Raw genomic sequence first — 22,283 nt, 5'->3', positions numbered from 1 at the left:
GAACCACCAGAAAGGACAATAAGATAATTTAATTTGGAATACTATTTTTGACTCAATATTTTTTTGGTAAAATGTTAAACTATTATACCAAAATTTCAAGTTTTGATAAGGATTACAAAAGAAATAATTGCAAAATAAAAAATTAAAACTAAACAACAAGAACGGAAAGTTACAAAAAAGTGAAAACAGGCAGAAAAGCTAGCCTAATAACCAGATAAGCAATGGAACATGCTGAGACCAAACGGACCGAAACGGTTGAAGAAAAGAGCCAGTATCAATAAACGCCCTCAAACCTAATAACTACGGTTCACCCATTCTAATACAGACTAACCCAAAGGATCAAAGCATTGGTCAACCAAGAAACCCGACAGATGAAACCGCCGACAGCAAGACAGAAATCCTCCACGCAAGGATATTTTTGCTTGAAGGAAAATCTGAAAATTATGGTCTCCAAACCTGACCCACCGTGATCATCTACACCTATTGAACAAAAATATCATATAGGAAAAGAAAAATGCATATAGACTAACTCTCCAGAGATAGACTTGCAAGAGAAATAAAGGCAAGCAGAAGGCCCAACTATCGCACATACACTAGAAAAAGAGCAATTGTGCACAAAAACCAAACTTATCGGAGTTTAAATAACTTCATTCATTAACTTAATAGTCTCCTCCCCCTATTCAGTTTGGATCTTGATTTCTCACAAAACATGATCTGGAGCTTGCACATGGACGGCCTAGGAAGCATTAGTAGATCACTGGTGATACTAGACTTTTCCTCGTCGGTTATTGCATAAACACGAACTTTGACAAGCTCAAGACATGTCAGTTTCTCTAGGAAGAGCTTCATTTGCTCACGCTCTTCAACTTCTCCTCCATACTCAGTTATCTTCAGTACTCTCACAGGTGAAAACCCATACTCTCGTTCAGCATTATCAACGCGCATTAGACCCTGAAACAAGGTTAGAGATTTAGAGCTTGTCCCAATAAAGTAACTTTCAAGGGGGTGGTTTTGGGTAGTTACATTGATGACAAGAGTCTGTAAATTTGGAGACTTGTTCAAAAGTAGTGGCAGTAACTCCCAGTTGTAGCTTGGGAAATCAATTGTAATAATTAAGAGGGACAGGTTGATGAACACTGGAACTTCTTCACGCCAAGAACAAAACGCCTGACAAAAGAAAGAAAAAAAAGTCAATAATCATTGACTAAATGCAAACTTGTAAAAAACTAATAATTGATTACCATCCCAGTATCAAGAATAATTAAATACACGTTGCGGCCAATGTCCTGCAAGTGAAGATCTCTAGAGGCACCAAGCTCACATCTCCAGCAGCGATTACGTCTATATCAAGGTTCACCACACTGTGTCTCACCGCGTCGGTCATCCAGCGGGTGACAGGACCCGTCTCAGCATTGATGCAGTTTCGACATTTTATACAGATGTTCCTCATTGGGAAACTGCCTGACACAGACAATACATTATCCACAAAATCGATGAAACTGTCTCTTCCTCCATCGACCGCTCCGTGATCGTCTAAATGAAGATTTTGTCTGAAGGCAAACAGATTACGCCAACGCTTTGAGAGGAGAGATGTTAAAGCAGCCTCTTCTATGGGAAGGAAAGACAGGATGTGGCAAATAATATCGTCTGCTACACCTTTGAATCTATCCATCATTTTTGTTGTTGTATGCAAACCCTAAACTCCAAACAAGAATCTTAATAAAACCTTTAAGACGAGATTAGTCATCTAATCAACGCTTGCGATGAATAAAATAGTTTATGAATCGATGCAAACACTAACCAGATTAATCCGATGAGATCCGAAGAACAAAGATTCAATAAGGCGTGATTTTCTATGGTCTACGGCATCCTTATCAAATTAGTGGTGGAAAGTATCAATTTATGTATGGAAAAGGATCTAACAAAATATAAAAGACAAATTGTTTAAAACACGACAAGTTAGCTACCACTTTTCAAAAAAATATTTTATCAAAAATATATTGACATTTGAATTTATGATTTAGTGATTAATGTTTAGCGTTTAGTACTAAGGGTTGGGATTAAGTTTATTTGTTTTATAAATATTTAGAAAATTTAGTTTAATGTTATTTTATCACCAATTAAAAGTATTTATGAAAATAGTTACTAGAATCAAACATGTGGTAAAATTGAAAATTTTCTAATGTAAAATGGCATATAAAAAATATATGCAATCATATCGTATTAAGAAAGATTTAAAATATTGACAAAAAAAGAGAAAGTTAAAAAAATAAAATTTAAGAAAACTGATAACTCCCGAAGAAATTGGCAAGAGCATTTTTGTTTGATCCATGTATCATGGGAAAACATTAAGATCTAAAATTGTTAATTCTCATCATTTATGGCATATATGTTTAGATTTAAATGTAGTTTCATATAAATTTAACCAAAATTATGTTCTAACGTGGTCATGTGTTTGTGTATAATATTAATGTGCATTAATATCTGTGAACCATACCGAGAAATCTTGATCCATATGAACGACGAAAGATTGTTGCTTTTTAACACTATGTGCTATGTTATCCGCCTTAGAATTTTGCGTCCTTGGTACATAGATGATCTCGGATCGGAGGAAACTTTCTTTCAGAATCTTATTTTAATTAGAATCTTATTTTTATCTATCGATAAAATGTTTTTGGACCAATTCATTAATACCCTAACACTAGGTTAAGATCTATGCAATTGCGCGGAATGAACGTCATATATAAAAATAATTTTTATATTTATTATTTATATGTGTTCATTTACGTATTATGTATATAATTAAATTAGAATAAGCACATAAATAAAAATACCTATGTTTTATTTACGATATTTTTTGGTAAATAAATAAAAACAATCATTTTATTGATTTAATATAATATATAACTAAATTTCAATGACATGGACACAGATATAAAGTATATATATATATATATATATATATATTTTTTTTGTTATTGAGAACTCATACTCATATGATAAACACAAATTTTATAATATGTGATTTTTTCAATGCAAATTTCAAAATTAAAATGTTAAGGTTTTAATACTTTTTCAATACAAATTTATAAATTAACACATTTATGTACTTTATATGTTATATAATTTATTTTTAAATTATATTAATATATAATACAAATGTCTATTAAATGAGACTCCATATTCATACGATATATGATCATTTGTATCTTGTTATTACAAAGATAATTAAACCATTGATCACAAATTTTTAGTGTGAGACATTTAACGTTTTTAGTAATTTATAGTCATTTTAAAAATTCAAAATATAACATATAAAAAAGTTAAATTTTTATTATATGGTTAATGTGATTGTTTAATATTTTTTAATAATATAAAACTAAACAAAAAAGAGCTACGATAAAAAAATTGTTATCAAATATTTATCATTTGTAATCATTAATTGTCTTATATACGTTAATCATATTATGTAATTCTGTAGCTTTTATTTAAAGAAAGTGCGAGAATATTTTTTATATACTAATTATCAATTTTATAGTTGATTTAATAAAAATATAATATAAGTTAAGATGGACCAACATATTTTCTAAGAATTCTGAATTTCATTCTCATACTGATATGTGGTTATAAAATAATTTTTAATTTTTTTCAATTAATATATAAAGGATGTATATTTGAATTAGTCAATTAAAAATATAATCACAAAATGTTTAATCTGTTAGAGCACCTCCAATGAAAGTTTCTAACCATATATGTATATGTATGTATATATTATACATGCATATATAATTGTGGAGTCTATCACTCGATGGAAAACTTAACCAAAAATTTCTTAACTATTTCTTTTAGAAAAAACTTTGGATTGAGCATATAAAATGACAGACCCCACAAATACATACATATATATACTATATACATATATATACTATATATATATATATATATATATATGTTCTTAAAAGTCTTATTTTGAAGACAACATTTGTTTACCGTATAACGATTTTTACCGATACATATAACTAAATATTTAAACAACTCCCTAAAGTTAATTGGATAATTATGTTGTACATGTAACATCTACAAAATATTGAGTATATTGAACACCGAGTTTCATGCTAATATGCTAGTCTTCACTTTTGGTTTTCCAAAACCGATATTTAGTGAAACTTTTTTTATAAACTCTATCAGCTTATTTGGTCAGTATCGAGAGAAACGCACTTAATGATATAGAGTGGACTAATCTAAAAGTATACCATAGTATCTAATCTAAGTTTGAAATACTTTCAAACTAATATTATGAAGTAGATAGATCATCTGTTATTGTCTACCATATAAACCATTTGGTACAAAGCCAAATCCAAACTGGCAAAATAATAATAGTTTAATTCAAACAAACCCAAAATTAATATAAATACACGCTTAACCATAAAAGATTACCACTAGATTACCACCAATTGATTAGTGAATCGGTTTTATCATGAACAACTTTATTCGTTTTGTGTTTATATCAAATGTACGTCAATTCATAAGGAAGACCACTTATACATATCCACTCTTTAACATGTGCTCTTATTACAATCTGAATATTTGTTATCCATATGTTCAATTAACTTGAGATTTTGAATTGCATAGGTAAATCTAGGGATGTTGTATTGGGTTCTTATAATTAGGGTAGTACCAGCCCATTGAAATTTTTAAAAGCCCTAAACCCTAATGTTTTATCTGTAAACCATATCGGACTCATTTAGGGTTGGACTAGATAATAAAGGGTTTTGAAAGGGCTAGGCCCTATTAGTCATTATATTTTTTTTAAACTAAACTACGACGTTTTCTTCTTTGATCAAAGCTTTCTTCTTCGTTCTCGTCGCCATCACTCAAGGAGTTGGTTTCAGTCTTCGTTCTCGTCGCCATCAATCGATCTCAGTCGCCATTGATCGAGGAGTCGAGGGTTTCAATCGATCTCGTCGACGAGGGCTTTAACATCTCAGATTCTCAGTCGGTGGGTTTCAACATCTTAGATTCTCAGTCGGTGGGTTTCAATCAACTTCGAGATCGAGCAATCTCCGGCGTGAGCTCTCTGTCCTCAGACTCGACCTCTCTCTTATCTCCTCCGATTTGGGTTTCAAGCATTGTTGAGGTAACAATCATGTACTCATGTGTGTTTGATTTGTTTTTGAGAATGGGTTAGCTCATCTTTACATCTTTACTACTTGTTACCTGATGAGCTTATTTGTTTTGATTCTGTAATTTGGTTCATCTTACTTGTTCAGCATTGACAAAAAAAGAGGCTGCGGGTAAGGCAGTAGAGTTCCTTTAGCTACTGATAGAAACTTGAAAATAAACCTATGCTATTCGAGTTTCATTTGCTTTCAATTGAAAATAAACCTATGCTTTCTATATGCCTGTGTGTCATAAACAAGTTTGTTACTATACATGATTAGTGTGCTTGTGTTTTCTATGTGAAGGTTTTATAGACTGTGCTTTCTATATGATTGTAGGTTGCAAAGCTACGAAGTGAAAAGTGGAAGTCTTTGACAGAAGAAGTGAGTTGCTCTACTCTTTGTTTCTTCCCTAGGTTGCATGGTGATTTGTCTATCGTGATATAACTCGGGTTGTATTAAGTGGCTATTTAGGATAAGAAAGTTTATTTGGATAAGGCTACTGAATTAAAGACAGAGTATAGAGAGAAACTTATACAGTGACTGTTTCAAAACCCATTTTGTTCTCTTAGAGGAAAGTTTACTGGTTTTGTTTAGAAACTTGTGATTGATGATTAGCGTTTGATATTTTATTTTAAGAGAGTTTAAATTGATTATCAATGATGATTACTGATTTGTTATCAAGGTAGAGAGCAACTTGTTTATTTCAATCAGAAACTATGTGTTTACATAAGAAAAAAAATATAAAGGGTTTAAAGGGTTCAGCCCTATTTTACATAGTTTTAATGGGTTTAAAAGGGTTAGGGTCACTTAGGGTTGGGTTTAAGCTAAATAGGGTTGGATTGGGTTGGGTTACCCTATACAACATCCCTAGGTAAATCTATTCTATTAAACTACAATCAAATATTTTAAAATTTGCAATCTTATTGTATTCCAAAAATAGGGTCTTAGAGTATCTCCAACCCGTTACAAATTTTACTGCAAAATAAAGAGATTATGCAGTTGTGAAAAAACAAAAAAAGATATTACTCCATATTTGGTGATTTCTTAGTTAAACAAAAAAAACAAACCAATATGTAATGTCAGGTGATTTAAACTAAAGATAATGTATAAAAATTCAATGTTTTCACCTATAATATATTTAATTGACATATCTACATTTTTCAATAATTTTAATTGTCATTTAATTTATATTAAATGGATACCGTTCTATTTTGCTTTTTTGTTGCTCAGAGGAATAAACAAAATCATATGGGAAGAGAAGCTCTTTTGACCCCAAAAAAATGGGAAGAGAAGCTCACTCTAACAAATTCACACATACAGCACAGTTTCATGACCTAACCAGCGATACAACAGAGGCCACTTCTGAGAAACAAAGATGCAATATTAAAAGAGGAACAGTTCTCTTAATATGTCTAGTTACATGCATTTTTGTCAGTACAACAAGTCAGCTCCATCAACTTCAAACCGAACTAGCCGTCTTTAAAGCGAGGAGACAGTCATATTGAAAAATACTAACTACATTATAAACTATATTTTCTTCTTTTTCTGATCTAGTCTAGACCCTATTATAATGGAATCAAGTTTAAGCACAAAACATGGCTCAAGCGATCAATCGTATTCGTGTGATCAAAACATTTTTGCATTAGATAATTTGGGTATGTGCCACATGGGTGAATTGAATGAATGTGTATGTTTTATATGTTACGGCAGTGTAGAAAAGACAACATGTTGATTTTTTTTTGTAAAAGGACCATCTTCAAAATATTATTGTTTATAGGGTTTATTTGATTAAATATATACATACACACACACATATATATATATATATATGTGTGTGTGTGTGTGTGTCACCCCCACAAGTCATGTGACATTCTTTTCAATTCTCTGTTCGTTTCCCTTCTTCGCCGCTGCTCACATTAATTTCCCCTTTTATTGTCATAGTTGGCTAAGCTTTTCTCAACAATCAGTCTAATCAGAATGGCTAAGCTTTTCTCAATAATCAGTCTAATCAGACTTTTAAAAAGATTAATCGTTGGTATTAAAGGGTAACCGTGGAATTGCTGAGTACTAATTTTAAATAGGTTAAAAGTTATAGACACATCACTGCAATAAATGCTAAAAATGTGTGTGTATCAATTTTTGTCCTAATAAATAGAACCAAACTAAAACGAATTATAATTTGAGCATCTAAACTTTTGTTTAGCAACAAAAAACTTGAAACATATTATGATTTGATAATGAACGTAACTTATCTTTTTGAATCCAACTTTTGTTTAAACCCAAACAGAACCAAACAAACAAATGCTTATACTGGAAAGTATTACCAAACTTTTTTGTTTAATATTACCAATCTTTGATGGTTAATCATTTTTATTATCTTCACTTATTAACACATAAAACTGCATTATGTTCATGATATCGTTAGCATCAGTTGCATCTTTTTTTTTTGAAGAAAAAAAATATTGTTATCTACATAAGATATAAATCATCACTTAGCTACACATCTACGCAATACAATTATAAATTAAATATATAAATTATATAGTTAACATGATGATATGTATCAAATAACATGTTTATAAATTCATTGACTCTATCACCGTTTTTCTTTTGGTGTGCTACCACCTAGAACTATAATAACAAGCAGAGAATGCATGTACGGAAAGTAAATCACGCAAGTAATTTCGCAAATTTAAAATGTAATGAAATTTTTCTTAAATTGTTTCGTGACTTCATCCTTATGATGCTACTACCATTCTCAGTAGTGCCGATGAAAACTGAAAACTGTCATAAGACAGGCAAAGTAAAGAGGCACCGTACCAAAAGACTTAAAAGAGTTCTCCTTTACTTATTTTAAAATTTTGAATCAAAGATGAACAGAAGAACGTTCCTCGTTATACGTGTAACACTGCTTCAAAAAAAATAAAGCATGGTTTCAATTTTCATTTGGTTACATCTTTCTTCCAACGGTCGAAATAAAGGCAAAGTTAATTAATTAATTTATCAAAACATTACAATTAAACTCACCTTCTTATCAATCCAAAGGCCCAAACTTTGAATCATCAGTCATCATCACTATCAATCACAGTTACAAACACACACTCTCTCTCTCTAGAACTGCACGGACAACGACATGCTTTTAATTTCCATGCAAATCCCTCCTTTCTTCTCAAGAACATTTTGAAACTCACTTGTCTTCTCTCATCATCAATGGTGGCCGGTAAAGTCCGTGTGACCATGGGGTTTCACAAATCTCCTTCAACCAAACCAAAAGACATGCCAACTCCTCTCCCCCTTCCTCTTCCCCCTCCGCCTCCTCACCTGCTTAAACCGTCTTCCGGTTCTGCCGCTAAACCGGTTTCTAATCAAAAACCCGGTTTCGCTCGCTACTTCCCACGCGCTTCCGCTCAAGTACACAATGCTTCCTCTCGTTCCGACCAAACCGCCATCATCTCCGAGCTTCGTCGTCACGTGGAGGAGCTTCTCTCTCGAGAAGCTAAGCTAAAGACGGAGCTCCTCGAGCTGAAGCTACTCAGAGAGTCCGTCTCCGTCATCCCGTCACTCGAGTCGCGGATCGCTGACAAGAACGGCGAGATCGAGCGTTCGAGGAGAGAGACGGCGAGGTTAACGGAGGATAACGAGAGGTTACGGCGTGAAGTCGAAAGGAGCGAGAGGAGAGAGAAGGAGATGGAGGCGGAGCTACGGAGACTCGTTTCGTCGAGTGAAGACCACGCGCTGCTCTCCGTCTCTCAGAGGTTTCAGGGTTTAACGGATCTGTCGGCGAGATCCAGTCTAATCCGGAGCTTGAAACGGGTCGAATCCATGAGGAACTTACCCGACCCGGTTCCGAACCAAGAAAACAACAACAACAAAACCGGTTCTTCCGGTGACATTTACCGGAAAGAAGAGGTCGAGAGTCACTCTATAACTAACTCGGATGACCTCACCGTTAGATCTAGGGTTCCTAGAGTCCCGAAACCACCGCCTAAACGGTCTTCTTCATCCAACGGCTCACACGATTCCACGGAGAATATACCAGATCCGCCGCCGCAGAGAACGACTCCACCTCCTCCTCCGCCTACACCTCCCCACCTCTTTTTCAACCACCACCACTACCTACTCCGTCGGTTACCAAAGCCCCGCCTCCGCCTCCACCACCGCCTCCGCCGAAGAGTTTAAACATAGCGTCGGCGAAAGTAAGAAGAGTACCGGAAGTTGTCGAGTTCTACCACTCGTTGATGCGAAGAGACTCCACGAACTCGAGAAGAGATTCCACCGGCGCCGCCGCGGAGGTAGTAGTCGCTAGCTCCAACGCCAGAGACATGATCGGAGAAATCGAAAACCGATCGGTTTATCTACTAGCGGTAAGGTTCTCTTTACCCCGGTCAGCTCAATAACCGGGTTTTTCATTAAGTTTGAACCGGACATTGCAGATTAAAACCGACGTGGAGACGCAAGGAGACTTCATAAGATTCTTAATCAAGGAGGTCGAAAACGCAGCGTTTTCGGATATAGAAGACGTGGTGCCATTCGTGAAATGGCTCGACGACGAACTCTCTTACCTGGTCGACGAGAGAGCAGTGCTTAAACAGTTCGAGTGGCCGGAGCAAAAAGCAGACGCTTTGCGTGAAGCGGCGTTTTGTTACTTCGATCTGAAGAAACTCATATCGGAAGCTTCTCGTTTCCGGGAAGATCCTCGTCAGCCTTCTTGCTCTGCTCTCAAGAAAATGCAAGCTTTGTTCGAAAAGTAAAATTAAAAAAAAAATCGAATCTTTTTATCGATTCATGTTTAAAATTCAAGAGAAGTAAACCATAACTTCTTTGTGGGGTTTTGAAGGTTAGAGCACGGTGTTTATAGTCTGTCGAGGATGAAGGAATCAGCTGCGACAAAGTTCAAGACTTTCCAGATTCCGGTTGATTGGATGCTCGAAACCGGCATTACTAGTCAGGTCAGCAAAATCTTTGTTTTGCTTAATCCTCTGATTACACAAATCCATTAGGCATGCTGTTTCAGTTTAATTTGTTAAATCGGTTTGGTTGCTTTGTTTTGTTTTGTTAGTTCTGTTCTTTCACAATCTTACCGTATTGAACAAAAAAGGATCAGTTCGGTTCTTGGTTGTTTTGGTTTCCAAAATTTCTACCGAATTTAACATCTTTTTGGTTTTGGTTATGGTTAGACTTCGGTTAAATATGGTTAGTTTTGGTTAGTTTTGCTTTTTCTGTTTGGAATTTGTTTTTTTAAACCGAACCAATCAATTGATAACCGAAAATATCGGTTCGGTTTAGTGGTTTTGGTCTGGTATAAATCCCAGGGCTAGTTTAGTGATTTGCCTGTGTTGGTGGTAGTCTCTGGTGATTATTTACTTCCGTCTTTAGCTATTTGTTGCACTTTGATTGGAGAATTTGGAGTAGTGATGAGTGAAGAAGAATTCTATATAGAAACAAACAGGAACAACAATTCTCATGGTCCCCACTTAAAAGTCAATTCTCTAAGATTGGTCTGATACTGTCTCCACTCTATTATTGTGTGTGTGTACATAGTAAAACAATTATGTACTACATGACAAATGCAGATAAATACAAATCTTGAACAAAGGAAACTTGAATTTTAGTGATTACTTTAATGTATCTGGGGGTTTCCTATGTGCACGCCTGTGAGTTTCAATATTTTCTTCTTGTCTGCTTCCTTTGTTTTTTTTTTCCTTGGGAATGTGAATAGCATTGTAGTATGAATAGATACACTAAGCAATAGAGGAATCAGATTCTCTTTTGAGTCTTAATGTTACGTTTAGTTTGTTCAATTTGAATATCTTACTTATAGGAACATGGTTAGTGGTAAGATTTGGAAGTTTGTAGTAAGTATTAACTATTGTAATGTTACAAATGTGTGTGATTTTCAGATTAAATTGGCATCTGTGAAACTAGCAATGAAGTATATGAAGAGAGTTTCAGCAGAGCTTGAAGTCATTGGAGGCGGTGGCCCTGAAGAGGAAGAGCTTATCGTTCAAGGTGTTCGATTTGCATTCCGTGTTCATCAGGTAAAGCAGAAGACCATCTTCTGTTACAAACTTACAACATGTGTTTGTCCAAACTCTTTACAAAGCCGTTTTTGTTTTTTGTTTTTTGTTTTTGTTCAGTTCGCAGGAGGATTTGATGCAGAGACAATGAGGGCGTTTCAAGAGCTAAGAGACAAAGCGAGATCATGTCATATTCAATGTCAAAGTCAAACACATCAACATAAGCTTGTTTTTCGATCTACCCCTTGCTGAAGCAATCTTAGCTTCATATGACATGATCTAAGAATGGTACTCCCTCTGTTCCTAAATATAGGATTTTTTGGAGTTTTTCTTTGTTCCACAATATAAGATTTTCTATATTTTTAAGGTAGTTTTGTATACTTTTGAGGTTCTTTTTTTTATTAAAAGTTGTACTGATTAAATTTTATTGGTAGACAGTTATTGGAAAGTGTGTAAATGATATAAATAATTAAATAAAGTGCAAATAATTATTATAGTCTTAATAAACGTGAAAAGTGTAGAAAATCCTATATTTAGGAACAGAGGGAGTATCTATTTATTAAATTCGTTTTTGTTTTGTTCTAAGACAGATAAATCATGTGAATATGCGAGACTCCTTTTGCTGTGAAAACAAAGGATCATTATTCAAATCCAAAACCATCGTATCAATATGTACTGATGATAATATAAGAAAAAAGCTTCACAAACATGTCTAGAGACTGAAATAAACCGAGTCCACTGTCCTAAAACCCCCTGAACATAAACCTCCCAGTTACACCACCACCCAAGCATCACTATCTGATCCTCCGGATTCAGACTCTTCAATCGCATCTTCTGAGAGTTCCATCTGAAAAACCAAAGACAAGTATTGTTAGAAGGGAAAACATATATATAATAAAGACATATGCCCTGTTATGAGAAACTAGCCTACACACCATCTGAACTGCTCCTGCTCTCTCTGTTTCAGAGTTGGGCGAAACTTCAACATTGTCCACAATCACGTATTCTTCATCACTCAGCGAACCTGGTGATACATCTGTTCAGATATCATCAAAGACATTTATAAATCCATAAACTAAATTGACGAAGAATGAGATATAAAGAACAAATCAGCTATCAGTTCCAGATAACATTGCATTGCCTTTCTCCAAAGAGGAGGTTTCATCATCACTCTCAGACTTTAATCCATCTGCAAGAAAGTTATATATTACTAGCAAATAAGAGCGTATGAACATGTTTTAAGGTCATAATCATAAGAGTGCGTTAGTAGGGTAGTACCCTTGATTGATAAAGATCCAATGTAATCGTTATAGAGTGCATAGCTGTCGTAAACGTGTAGTTTCCTACGAGGTCGGATCAAATATGGTAAAGGAACTCCTGCATGTATCAATCAAGACACATAATCTTGATCAAAAACTGGGAACATCAAACAGGAAGAACAAAAACAAAAAACACAACTGTTGAATTGTAGAAGTCGCGACAAGTAAGCTTACTATTGACTTTCCTCATCCGAGATTCCATGGAGTCGAATGAAAACGTAGAAACTGGTTCGAATGTTGCCATGTACCTGAGGAGGAATCAAGAACGGCACAGTTGTTAGCTAGAGTTTTTACAAACTATTGCAAGAACGTTTAATCGTTTACCATCCCTTAATCAAAGAAACCCTAAGGAAAAGTTTGGAAACTTTTATGCTTAATCCAACTAACAAGAGATTATGGAAGAACAATAGAAACGCGCAGAGGAGGAGTTGTAATCTTTGTATACCAAATCGCAGAAAACCAAAAACTTAAGATTGTACGGAACAGAATTTTATTGGAAATTTTCTGGGCAAGCAAATAATTGAAACCCTAGCTTCTGTAATCATACCTCGTAAGGAATCACAGTTTTAAAACCCTAGAGTTTCCAAAGAAAACAGCAAAATAATAATATGATTACCAGAGGTGGGGGAACTCAGTCAAAAATTAGCACTGTTAAGTTATATGGACTTCCAACTTAAAATCAACGTGCGGGTTTGATTTTAACATTTATACTAGATTTTGATCCGCGCTTTCACAACGCGGGTTTATTTTTGATGAAAATTTTATATAATCACATTTATATAATCCGTCTTGTATATGCATAACCCGTTTCATATATGTATTTTATATCCGAGTTTATTTTTGGTTAAAACTGTATTGTAAATGTATTTTTAGGTTTTTAATTTTGAATTAGATATTTGAAATATAAATCAATATAACAGTTTCATAATTTTGATCAGTGTTTTGAAACCCGACTCGGACCTACCGTTGAACGGGTTACCAGTTGGTAACCCGATATTTTTAATATTGTGATTTTTTAAATGATAAGACAAATTCGGTGATCATAAGTTAGAAATTTGTTTAAAATATATTTATATTTTTCAAAATTGTTTTAAATGATAATGATTGTTGTCAAAATTAATAATTTAATCTTAAAAAATAATCGGCATGCTATTATTAAATTTAAATAACTTACCATTCTAATCAAACTCATAACAGAACCAAACGACTTCACCGAAAACTTTAGTTATGTTCGGTAATATTCAACCCTATTATCATTTCGAATCAGAAAATAGTCAATAGTAGATGAGCTTAGATTTAGGAAAAAGCGGTTTAAAACCAAACCATTAAATAGTTTAAAAAACGAAGCAGTTTCAAACATGACCGGTTGGAAAAATACTAAAACGATGCAGTATCAAACATGGAAATAATCACAGACCGAAATTGAATTAGGAAACCGGCGCAGGATGTCCATAATACCTTTAATGAATACAAAGGAAAGACTCCTTAGTAAGGGTAAAAAGAGTAAAAATATCAATATGCTTCTGCTTTAATAGTATAGATAAATTGTTTAGAGAAACTTTTAAATATATAACTTACTTAAAATATTTTATGTTTATACAAATTTACACAGACTCAGAAGAATTCAAATCGAACACTGTCCGAAATTTTTTAATACCCGAACATAGTTTAATTTAAAATCCAAAAACCTGATACTCGTAAAAATCGATCTGTAATGTATACCTGAATGTTCATGTCTAATTGATTATGTAACCAAATAAAATATTTTGTTAACCGATTTGAATTTTTGTCACTAATAGAGTAATTTTGTTTAAACATGTGAAATTATTATGGTTAATACGTATATTATCTATGTATGATGAACATAAACACTTGTCACGATTTGTTAACAATAAAAAGATATTGTGAGAAAAGATATATATATATATATATATTCAAAAATGTAAAACAATATTAATAAATTATTTTAGTTCTAACATTATTAATGTATTAGTTTTTTACTGTACATTTTATTTTTCTAAAATATCAATGTATCTAGTTTTCTCGTTCATGTTTTGTTTTAAAAAAAACTTTTCTTTCAGTGGCCAACACATTCAATATTTAAGTCTGTGACATGACTATTTATTATATACTCACAACAATGAGTTTGTATGTTTTTAAAATATTATACATTACATTTTAGTTATGTAAAAATATATGTATTATTCAATATATGACTAAAATTTAACAGAATAGTGATGCACTTACTAACTATTCGTATCTTATTATGTCTATAGCTTGATCTATTAAATCTGTCATAAGTTGAAACAAAATGGTTAGTTAAGTTATGTTATAAACGTATACTACAAATAAACATAATCATAAATGAAAAAGGAAGTCAAAGATCATATGATTGGAGGAACATATGTGTATCGTCGGAACAAATCTAGTAGTTACCAGGAATTTAGGCAATAGTTTAGAAATATTATTAAATGACAATTTATTAAGTTAATGGCATGAGAATGTAATTATTAGGAAAAATTAGAGTTAATTCAATTTTGTACTTCAGTTTTAATAGTTTACTAGATTCTGATCCGCGCGCCTGCGCGGGTGTTTGTTTTTCGATAATTACATAAACATTTCAAACACAACAATTTTATAGTTTAATTTGAATTGAATCGGTTCGGATAATATCGGGTTTGGATCGGTTTCTATTATTATAAAACCCAAAGTGGATCCGAATTATAAATAGTTGGGATCTAGTTCAAGTTTAAAACCAGAAAAAAAATCCCGAAAAACGCCCAAACCCAAAATAAAACCTAGAAAACTTGGTAATTCAGGGGTTTTAGATATTTTTTACTTATGAATATCCAAAAATCCCTAATTCGAGTAACTAATATTTTATTATATTTTGAATATTGAAGTACCCACTCGATTTTGGTTTTTCTAGGGTTAGAGGAATCGATTGGATTTTGTATATATATATATATATATATATATATATATATATAATATATGCCATAAATCATGAATTTATAAATCTATTCTGTTAAAGAGAAATTAAAAAAAAAATAAACTGTTGTTTTTTAATTAAATCATCTTTTTAAAATTTTATTAAATCTATATTATTAAAAATTGCGACATTTTCTAAAATAATATCAAGAAACTTAGAAAAAACTTCATCCCATCAAATTGTATTTTGAAATGTAAGTTAGTTAACATTTTCGGTTTCTATAATTGTATTTTGTTTAAATATCAACAAACTTCCTCATATCAGAATAGATTGTATGAACAAATGTAAAACATATAAATTTACCGAACTTGTGGCCGTCTCCTACCAACACAGCCGCAACCTCCCGAGCCACCTAACTGCAGTCAGGTCGCGATTCATTCTCAATCGGTCATTCCCGCTTCAAATTACGAAACCACACCGGAGCTTACCGAAAATTTACGGACGTCTTGACTCATCATATAACCCACAAATCTGAGACCACAAACAACAACGATGGAGCAAAGAAACAACTAAACTCCGCAAAACTCCGATCTAGCCTTCTGTTGAATCCATCAAACAAAGTGAGTGGAAAAAATGGAGAAAAAATTTTGTAAGAATGGAGAAAAAAAATTTCATCGAACAAAAAGAAAATTGGAGAAGAAGACATGAAGCCTCCGTGTTTAAAAGTAATCTAAGGCTACGTGACTTTAATTAATTTGGATGGCTAAGGAAAAGTTTAAAATGACTGTGTATTAGGGATGGTTTAACGTTTTTGGTATAGGAAATGAATGGATATATTAAGAAAAGTGTAAAATTATTGTGTTTAAGGCCAGTGGCATATTATTGTAATTATTGAGGAAAACTTAGGGTTAAAATTTATTTGTACTTTAGTTTTAATAGTTTAGATACTAGACCTTGACCCGCCCGACCGGGCGGGTATTATTTTATATTCTTAGTTTTTTATTTATATTAATTGATATATTGTAATATTAAACATAAATAAAGATTGAAATTTTTAATTTATGCAGTTTTAATAAAAATTAAAATTAAAAGTTTAATAAAATATTCGGATATTTAAATTTTCTAATTAAAATAATATAGAGGTGGATCATAATCTTTTCCACTTCCAAAATCTTAGCATCCCTTAAAAAAATTAAGTAAATTTATATACACGTAAAGTATATAAACATATTTGGAATTATATTTTATATAAAATAAATTTGTTAAAGAAAAATTTTTGCAATGTTGTTGTTTATTTCTAGAGTTTAACCCGAGACCGTCTAAAATATTTGCTTTCACTTTAAATTTTTTCTTTGTAAAAATGGTATAATATATATATATTATATATATATATATATATATATAATTAAAATGTATTACATAATTGTTACTATCACATTTTTAAAATTAAATTTTTTATTTATTACTTTGAGTAATTATTTTTGTTATTTTAATCGTCTATTATATCACAGTGCATCATAAAAAATCGAATATTTACAATTAATTGGAATTATATTATGAAAGCAATATACTAATAATTTATTAATAAATTATTTTATTTTTATTTATATGTAATAATAAATTTTGGGATTTTTAAGTATAAGATTTTGTTTAATGTGTGTTATGATTAAAACCAAAAAATAGGAAGGCACAAGATTTGCTAGTTGTTAGTTTGAATTTTGTGTTTAATCATATATTTGTATTTAATTTAAAAACTTAGTGGTTATATATGATTTGAAATTGGAAAGGCTAAGATTATATACTAATTGTTCCTTGATTGTAGGTGTAATTCGAATTCATTGAAGAAGATTTTTGATGGCGAGAAAATATACATAAATGAAGAATATAACATATGAAATATAATAATTAGCATATAATAGTATGTCACATTGGAAGAAAGAATTAAGATCTTATTCGTATCGTTGGCATGGTCATGAAAAATGTTTGTTAGTTTTATCTTTTTTCGATGAGTTAAATTATCCATTTAGTTTACATAACTTTGCTGTTGGTGCAGGTTAAATAAACTAAAGGACATGATTAACATTATAAAATATGGTTTGATGTCGATATTAGAGGACAAATGATTTGGTGGGAAAGTAAACTTTATTACTTCCATTGTTTGTTTCGGTCATTTTAGTTGGATGTAATTATTTAAGGAAAATATTAAAAGAAAAAAGATAAGCATTATCAAAAAAGAGTTAAAACAGACGCATTTAATAAACTGGTTAAGACAAATATTTTTTTAGAAATGTTATTAATAGGTTCAGTGGCATGTAAGTGTAATTAACATTGAAAATTCAGGGGCATTTCATAAATGTACTTCTCTTTTAATAATAGAGATTAGTTTTAAGTGTGAAGACCATTTAGTTTAATATGGTATCAGAGTCTATGGTATGGTTCAGCATATGGTTTCCGACATAAACAATTTCTTATCTATGTAACCTGTAAAATTGGTTCCCATTACTGTTGTATTTTTCAGATGTTGGGCTTGGACTGTTTTCGTTGGACTGTTTCCAACCACATCTCGAGAGGGGCTATTAATATATCACACATCGGTGGATATAGTGTTCCTTCACACCATCTAACTTAACAAGCGCAGACAAAAACTTAGGATTAGCGTTGATGTGAAATCTTTATAGCAGTACTAGGTGTTAGCGCAGAGCTTTTTTGCTACTTTAATTTTTAGATGTTAACTATCAATACTATTAAAACAGAAGGCCCTTTTTTAAGTGTCCTTCTTTTTAAAAGTATTTACAGATCTTTGCCACTGCATTATTTAAAACATATGATTTTTATTAAAATCCTAAACAAATCTTTTTAATTATAACAAAATCTATTTAATCTAACAATATTTAATTTTAAACTTTTTAAATAATCAATCGAAAATAGATACTCATATTTTAACTAATCCTTAATTTAAGGATTGATTTGTTTGTTACATTATTTTTCATCTATTTTGAAATCTTAAAAATACTTTTAGCATCTGAAATTAATTTAAAATTACAAAATACGTGAAAATATTTTCAAAATTTTTAATTATTTATATGTGTTGCACTTATCATTTAAATTACTACATAAATGTGAATTTTTAATTTGAAACAAAAAGTACAAAGAACTTATTTGATAAATAAATTTGTAAACTTCAAACATACTATTTAACAGCTACTCATAATACTGATACATATTATAAAATCATAGAAATAATTATTCTCTAAATCAATATGACATTAATTTGCTAAATATATGCGCTTAGAAATTATAATTTTACATAAATTTTAAATAGTTTTAAAATCAATATTTAAAATATCTAAATTAAATTAAATTTCCAAATCAATCTACAATTAATGAGTACAATTTTTTCAGTTATTATTTACAGGTTTTTCCGTTAAACATGTAAACTATTTATCGAGTACAAACAGGTCTTACAAATACATTTTTCATTTCTATTGTGATCTAAAAACGAGTAAATAATTTTATCAGAAAAATCAATACTATTAAAACATAAGGGACATTTTTAAAACCATCTTGAAGTTTTGAAGTATTTATAACTCCATGCCATTGATATATTTTTAATATACTTTTTATTTAAATCAAAACAAATCTATTTAAACTTAACTAAATCTACTTAATCTAACAATAGAATCTCATACTTAAACTAGCCCTTAATTTTAGCACGAAATTGTTTATTGTATATTGTTTTTTCTATTTTATAAACCTAAAATATTTCAATATATTTTTAATATACGAAATTAAATTATTATTATTAGAAAATGTGAAAATATTAATATTTAAAATATTTATGTATTGCAGTTATCATTTAAAATGGCCACATAAATGTTAATTCTTATGTTATCTGATTCATATTTTGGTTTTATAATTAACCTTTCAAATATATAATATAACATTAGTTTTAATTTGTTTTTTTTTTACAAGAAACGACCAAAATTAAAATTGAGATCAATATATATGATTTAGGCAATTTTTTTTTTTAAAAATCAGTTAATTTAATACGGTCACAATTTAAATCATTGTATATTTATTTAATAAAAATAAAATATTTAAATATTTAGGATTTATCAACCATACATCAACATAACTTATATCTCAGACCAAAAATTTAGGATTTATCAACCATACATTAATTTATTAAATATTTTACATAGACATTAAATTTATAAATTAACAAAGCACATAATGTTAAAATATAGTTTAACATTGTTTAAGTGGACTTTTTATAGAAACAAATATTAATATAAACTCATTAAGTTTAACAACTTTTAAATAGGTTTTCGGTTAAAAATATTTATTAAATGTGATTCTACTTAAAGTTAGCGAATACCATATTATATATATAAGATTATTTTTCGAACATTTTTCAAAAAATTTGTTCGGCTTTCAATGCGGGTTGAATTTGATATTGGTTTCTAGATTTAACACGTTATGAACCATTCGATTATATAGGTCAGGTCTAATAGAGTATCAAACTTGATTTTCGGGTCAATTACGAGTCAGGTTTTCTGGATACGAGTATTCTTGATTAATTATATTAGTTAACTATGAAAAAATATAATATGTTGTATACTTTAGAAAAAAATTAAATTAACTTCTGAAATGCATATGACACAAATGTATAGTTATGCAACTTGACATATTTAATATAGTTATCAAAAATTATATTTAACTAATACTAAAACACAAATATGATTATAGAAAACATCACAAATATAAAACTAAAATTTTCAAAAAAAATTAAAACAGAAAGTACCCGTCCTTTGATAGGACGGGTCAAAATCTAGTATAACTATTATTTGGGACTTTTTATTTTGAACTTTGTATTTTGAATTGTATCTTTGTGTTAATACTTATTTGTATTTATAGTTTGTGTAATAGAACGTTTTCATATTTTTAGATTAAAGTTATTGTATTAACGTTGATACGATCATTTTGCGATGTTTTAATTTTGTTATTGTTCGTGTGTTTAACCTAAAGATATTGATGGTTTAACCATTTTTTTCTGGAAATAGAAATTAACGGCACAAGTAGTGACTTAAATCAAAACTATCTAATTACACATATTGTATATTTATACATATTTTCTTTGGCAAAAACATAAAAACTATATCAAGATTCTTATATACAATATAAGTAATATTTCTATTTCTTTTATTGTATATTTACTTATTATTTATTTTCCTATATTGTATATTTACTTATAAAAATATTTGGAAATAGTAAAATTTAAAACCATACATTTTTAGATAGATGTTTAATGTAGTTTTTCATTTCTTAAATTGTATATTTACATATTATGTATTATACATTATATTTTATATTTATTTATTCTATTTTTTCTTTATATCAAATGGTAGTATTACGATAAATGTTTAATGAAATATTTCTTTTTTTTTATATTGTATATTTACTTATTATTTATTTTACTATACATTTTGCAGATATATGTTTAACTTAATTTTTATTTCTTATATTGTATATCTACTTATTATTTATTATTTATTTTTATTCTAATATTATGATAGATGTTAAATGTAATATTTCTATCTCTCATATTGCATGCTTGTTTTTTCTTATAATATTTATTTATTAAAATATTTAGAAATAATAAAAACTAGTTAGTTACCCGTAAATTACGGGTATATATTGTATGAAAGTATATATTATGTATAGAATGTCATAAAATTTTATAAGAATATTCGTGTGGCTTATAATATTGTTCCTATAAAATTTATAAAAAAATTATGTTTGTAACAGAATGTATTTGAAAAAATTATTATGTAAAATACTGATTTACATAACTTTTGTTTTATTCTAAATTTTAAATATATACGAAAATTAAATAAGTTAAACCTACATAGAAATTTGGTATATAGTAATTAATTAAACTGATTTAGTATAGATGTTTAAATAATAAACCAAATTAGTTTCAGGAGAATACACAGACGTTAATAACGGTAGACTAAAATCTTATATATATGATATAAATAAAGATCAAATTTTCATCTATGAACGGATGTGTAAACTAATTGTATTACATGGTAAAAACATTAAAGGTATGACTTCTAAGTGGTCTAAATTAAAAAAAAAATCACATATGAATAAGTCATAATTTTTATGTGCTAAATAGATAAGATATTTTTATTTTTAAATTAGAAATAGAAATGAATATTTACTTTTAAAAATATCTTTAATATATTTCTAAATTTAATGTTGAAAATTAAATCAATTTAAAATTGTTCTTATCATTAAAATATATTTAAAAGTATTTTATATAGTTAATAATTTTTGTTTACAATCAAAGTAGACTAAAATTTAGTTTCTAATTATACTTTTGTGATAATTAAAAATCTAACTTAGAAAATATATTTTAGAAATATTCTGAAAGATAATTGGAAGATTTTGTTAGACATTTATTTAAAATATTTATTAGTATTCCAAATAAAAATATAGATATTAAATGATATTATAATTAAGTTATGTAAAATTTAATAAATTTTCTAGGAATGGTCGAAGTAAAAAATCACAGAAGAAGTCATGACTTTTATTTTAATATTATAGATAAAAGTTTATTAGCTTCAAATTTATTTAAAGTATTTAAATCCTAACATAGTGAACGTATTATCATTTCCGTTTAGGTCTAATTTTAGGAGAAGAACCAAGGAGAGAAAATACCGGAAGTCCAGTCCAAAGAAAGACACATTTGGCAACTAAAGGCTATAATTAAAAAGAATTAACAAACTCAATTTTGTTAAAGAATAAATTTAGTTAATTTTACCAAATAAATGGTTTTTACAAATTT

The 22,283-nt window shown here is 29.9% G+C and overlaps 3 protein-coding genes and 1 long non-coding RNA gene across 9 annotated transcripts; 2 read left to right on the top strand and 2 right to left on the bottom strand.

Moving 5' to 3' along the window:
* Window positions 1–125: 125 nt before the first annotated feature.
* LOC108820035 (F-box protein At4g22280-like) lies at window positions 126–1,874 on the bottom strand. Its single transcript, XM_056992857.1, has 3 exons — window positions 1,265–1,874; window positions 1,024–1,167; window positions 126–951 (listed from the first exon to the last, which is right to left on the bottom strand). Exons 1-3 carry the CDS (start codon window positions 1,673–1,675, stop codon window positions 655–657), a joined length of 852 nt encoding a protein of 283 aa, XP_056848837.1. The 5' UTR covers window positions 1,676–1,874; the 3' UTR covers window positions 126–654.
* Window positions 1,875–4,645: 2,771 nt separating this feature from the next.
* LOC108820532 (uncharacterized) lies at window positions 4,646–5,839 on the top strand. Its single transcript, XR_001944314.2, has 2 exons — window positions 4,646–5,137; window positions 5,499–5,839. It is a non-coding gene; the product is annotated as an uncharacterized LOC108820532 (long non-coding RNA).
* A 2,363-nt stretch (window positions 5,840–8,202) lies between these two features.
* LOC108820034 (protein CHUP1, chloroplastic) lies at window positions 8,203–11,888 on the top strand. The gene is given in 7 exon segments (XM_018593026.2): window positions 8,203–9,248; window positions 9,251–9,526; window positions 9,596–9,909; window positions 10,000–10,111; window positions 11,063–11,200; window positions 11,300–11,470; window positions 11,731–11,888. Coding segments are annotated over 6 exon segments (1,848 nt in total). The 5' UTR covers window positions 8,203–8,372; the 3' UTR covers window positions 11,432–11,470; window positions 11,731–11,888.
* On the bottom strand, window positions 11,799–16,110 carry LOC108823115 (uncharacterized). 6 transcript variants are annotated; one of them, XM_056992659.1, is made up of 7 exons: window positions 15,919–16,110; window positions 15,794–15,846; window positions 12,673–12,746; window positions 12,458–12,556; window positions 12,321–12,368; window positions 12,115–12,203; window positions 11,799–12,026 (listed from the first exon to the last, which is right to left on the bottom strand). In XM_056992659.1, the coding sequence occupies exons 1-7, from the start codon at window positions 15,946–15,948 to the stop codon at window positions 11,952–11,954; spliced, it is 468 nt and encodes a 155-aa protein (XP_056848639.1). In that variant the 5' UTR covers window positions 15,949–16,110; the 3' UTR covers window positions 11,799–11,951. The 6 variants fall into 6 exon arrangements, with proteins under 6 accessions (XP_056848639.1, XP_056848637.1, XP_056848641.1 ...); XM_056992657.1 differs by having other exon boundaries at window positions 12,115–12,216; window positions 12,298–12,368; window positions 15,919–16,109; XM_056992658.1 differs by having other exon boundaries at window positions 11,801–12,026; window positions 12,115–12,215; window positions 15,919–16,098.
* Between the last annotated feature and the right edge of the window lie 6,173 nt (window positions 16,111–22,283).

This window comes from Raphanus sativus, chromosome 8 (genome assembly GCF_000801105.2).
Source record: "Raphanus sativus cultivar WK10039 chromosome 8, ASM80110v3, whole genome shotgun sequence".
NCBI lineage: Eukaryota > Viridiplantae > Streptophyta > Magnoliopsida > Brassicales > Brassicaceae > Raphanus > Raphanus sativus.
This window is presented reverse-complemented; position numbering and strand designations above follow the sequence as displayed.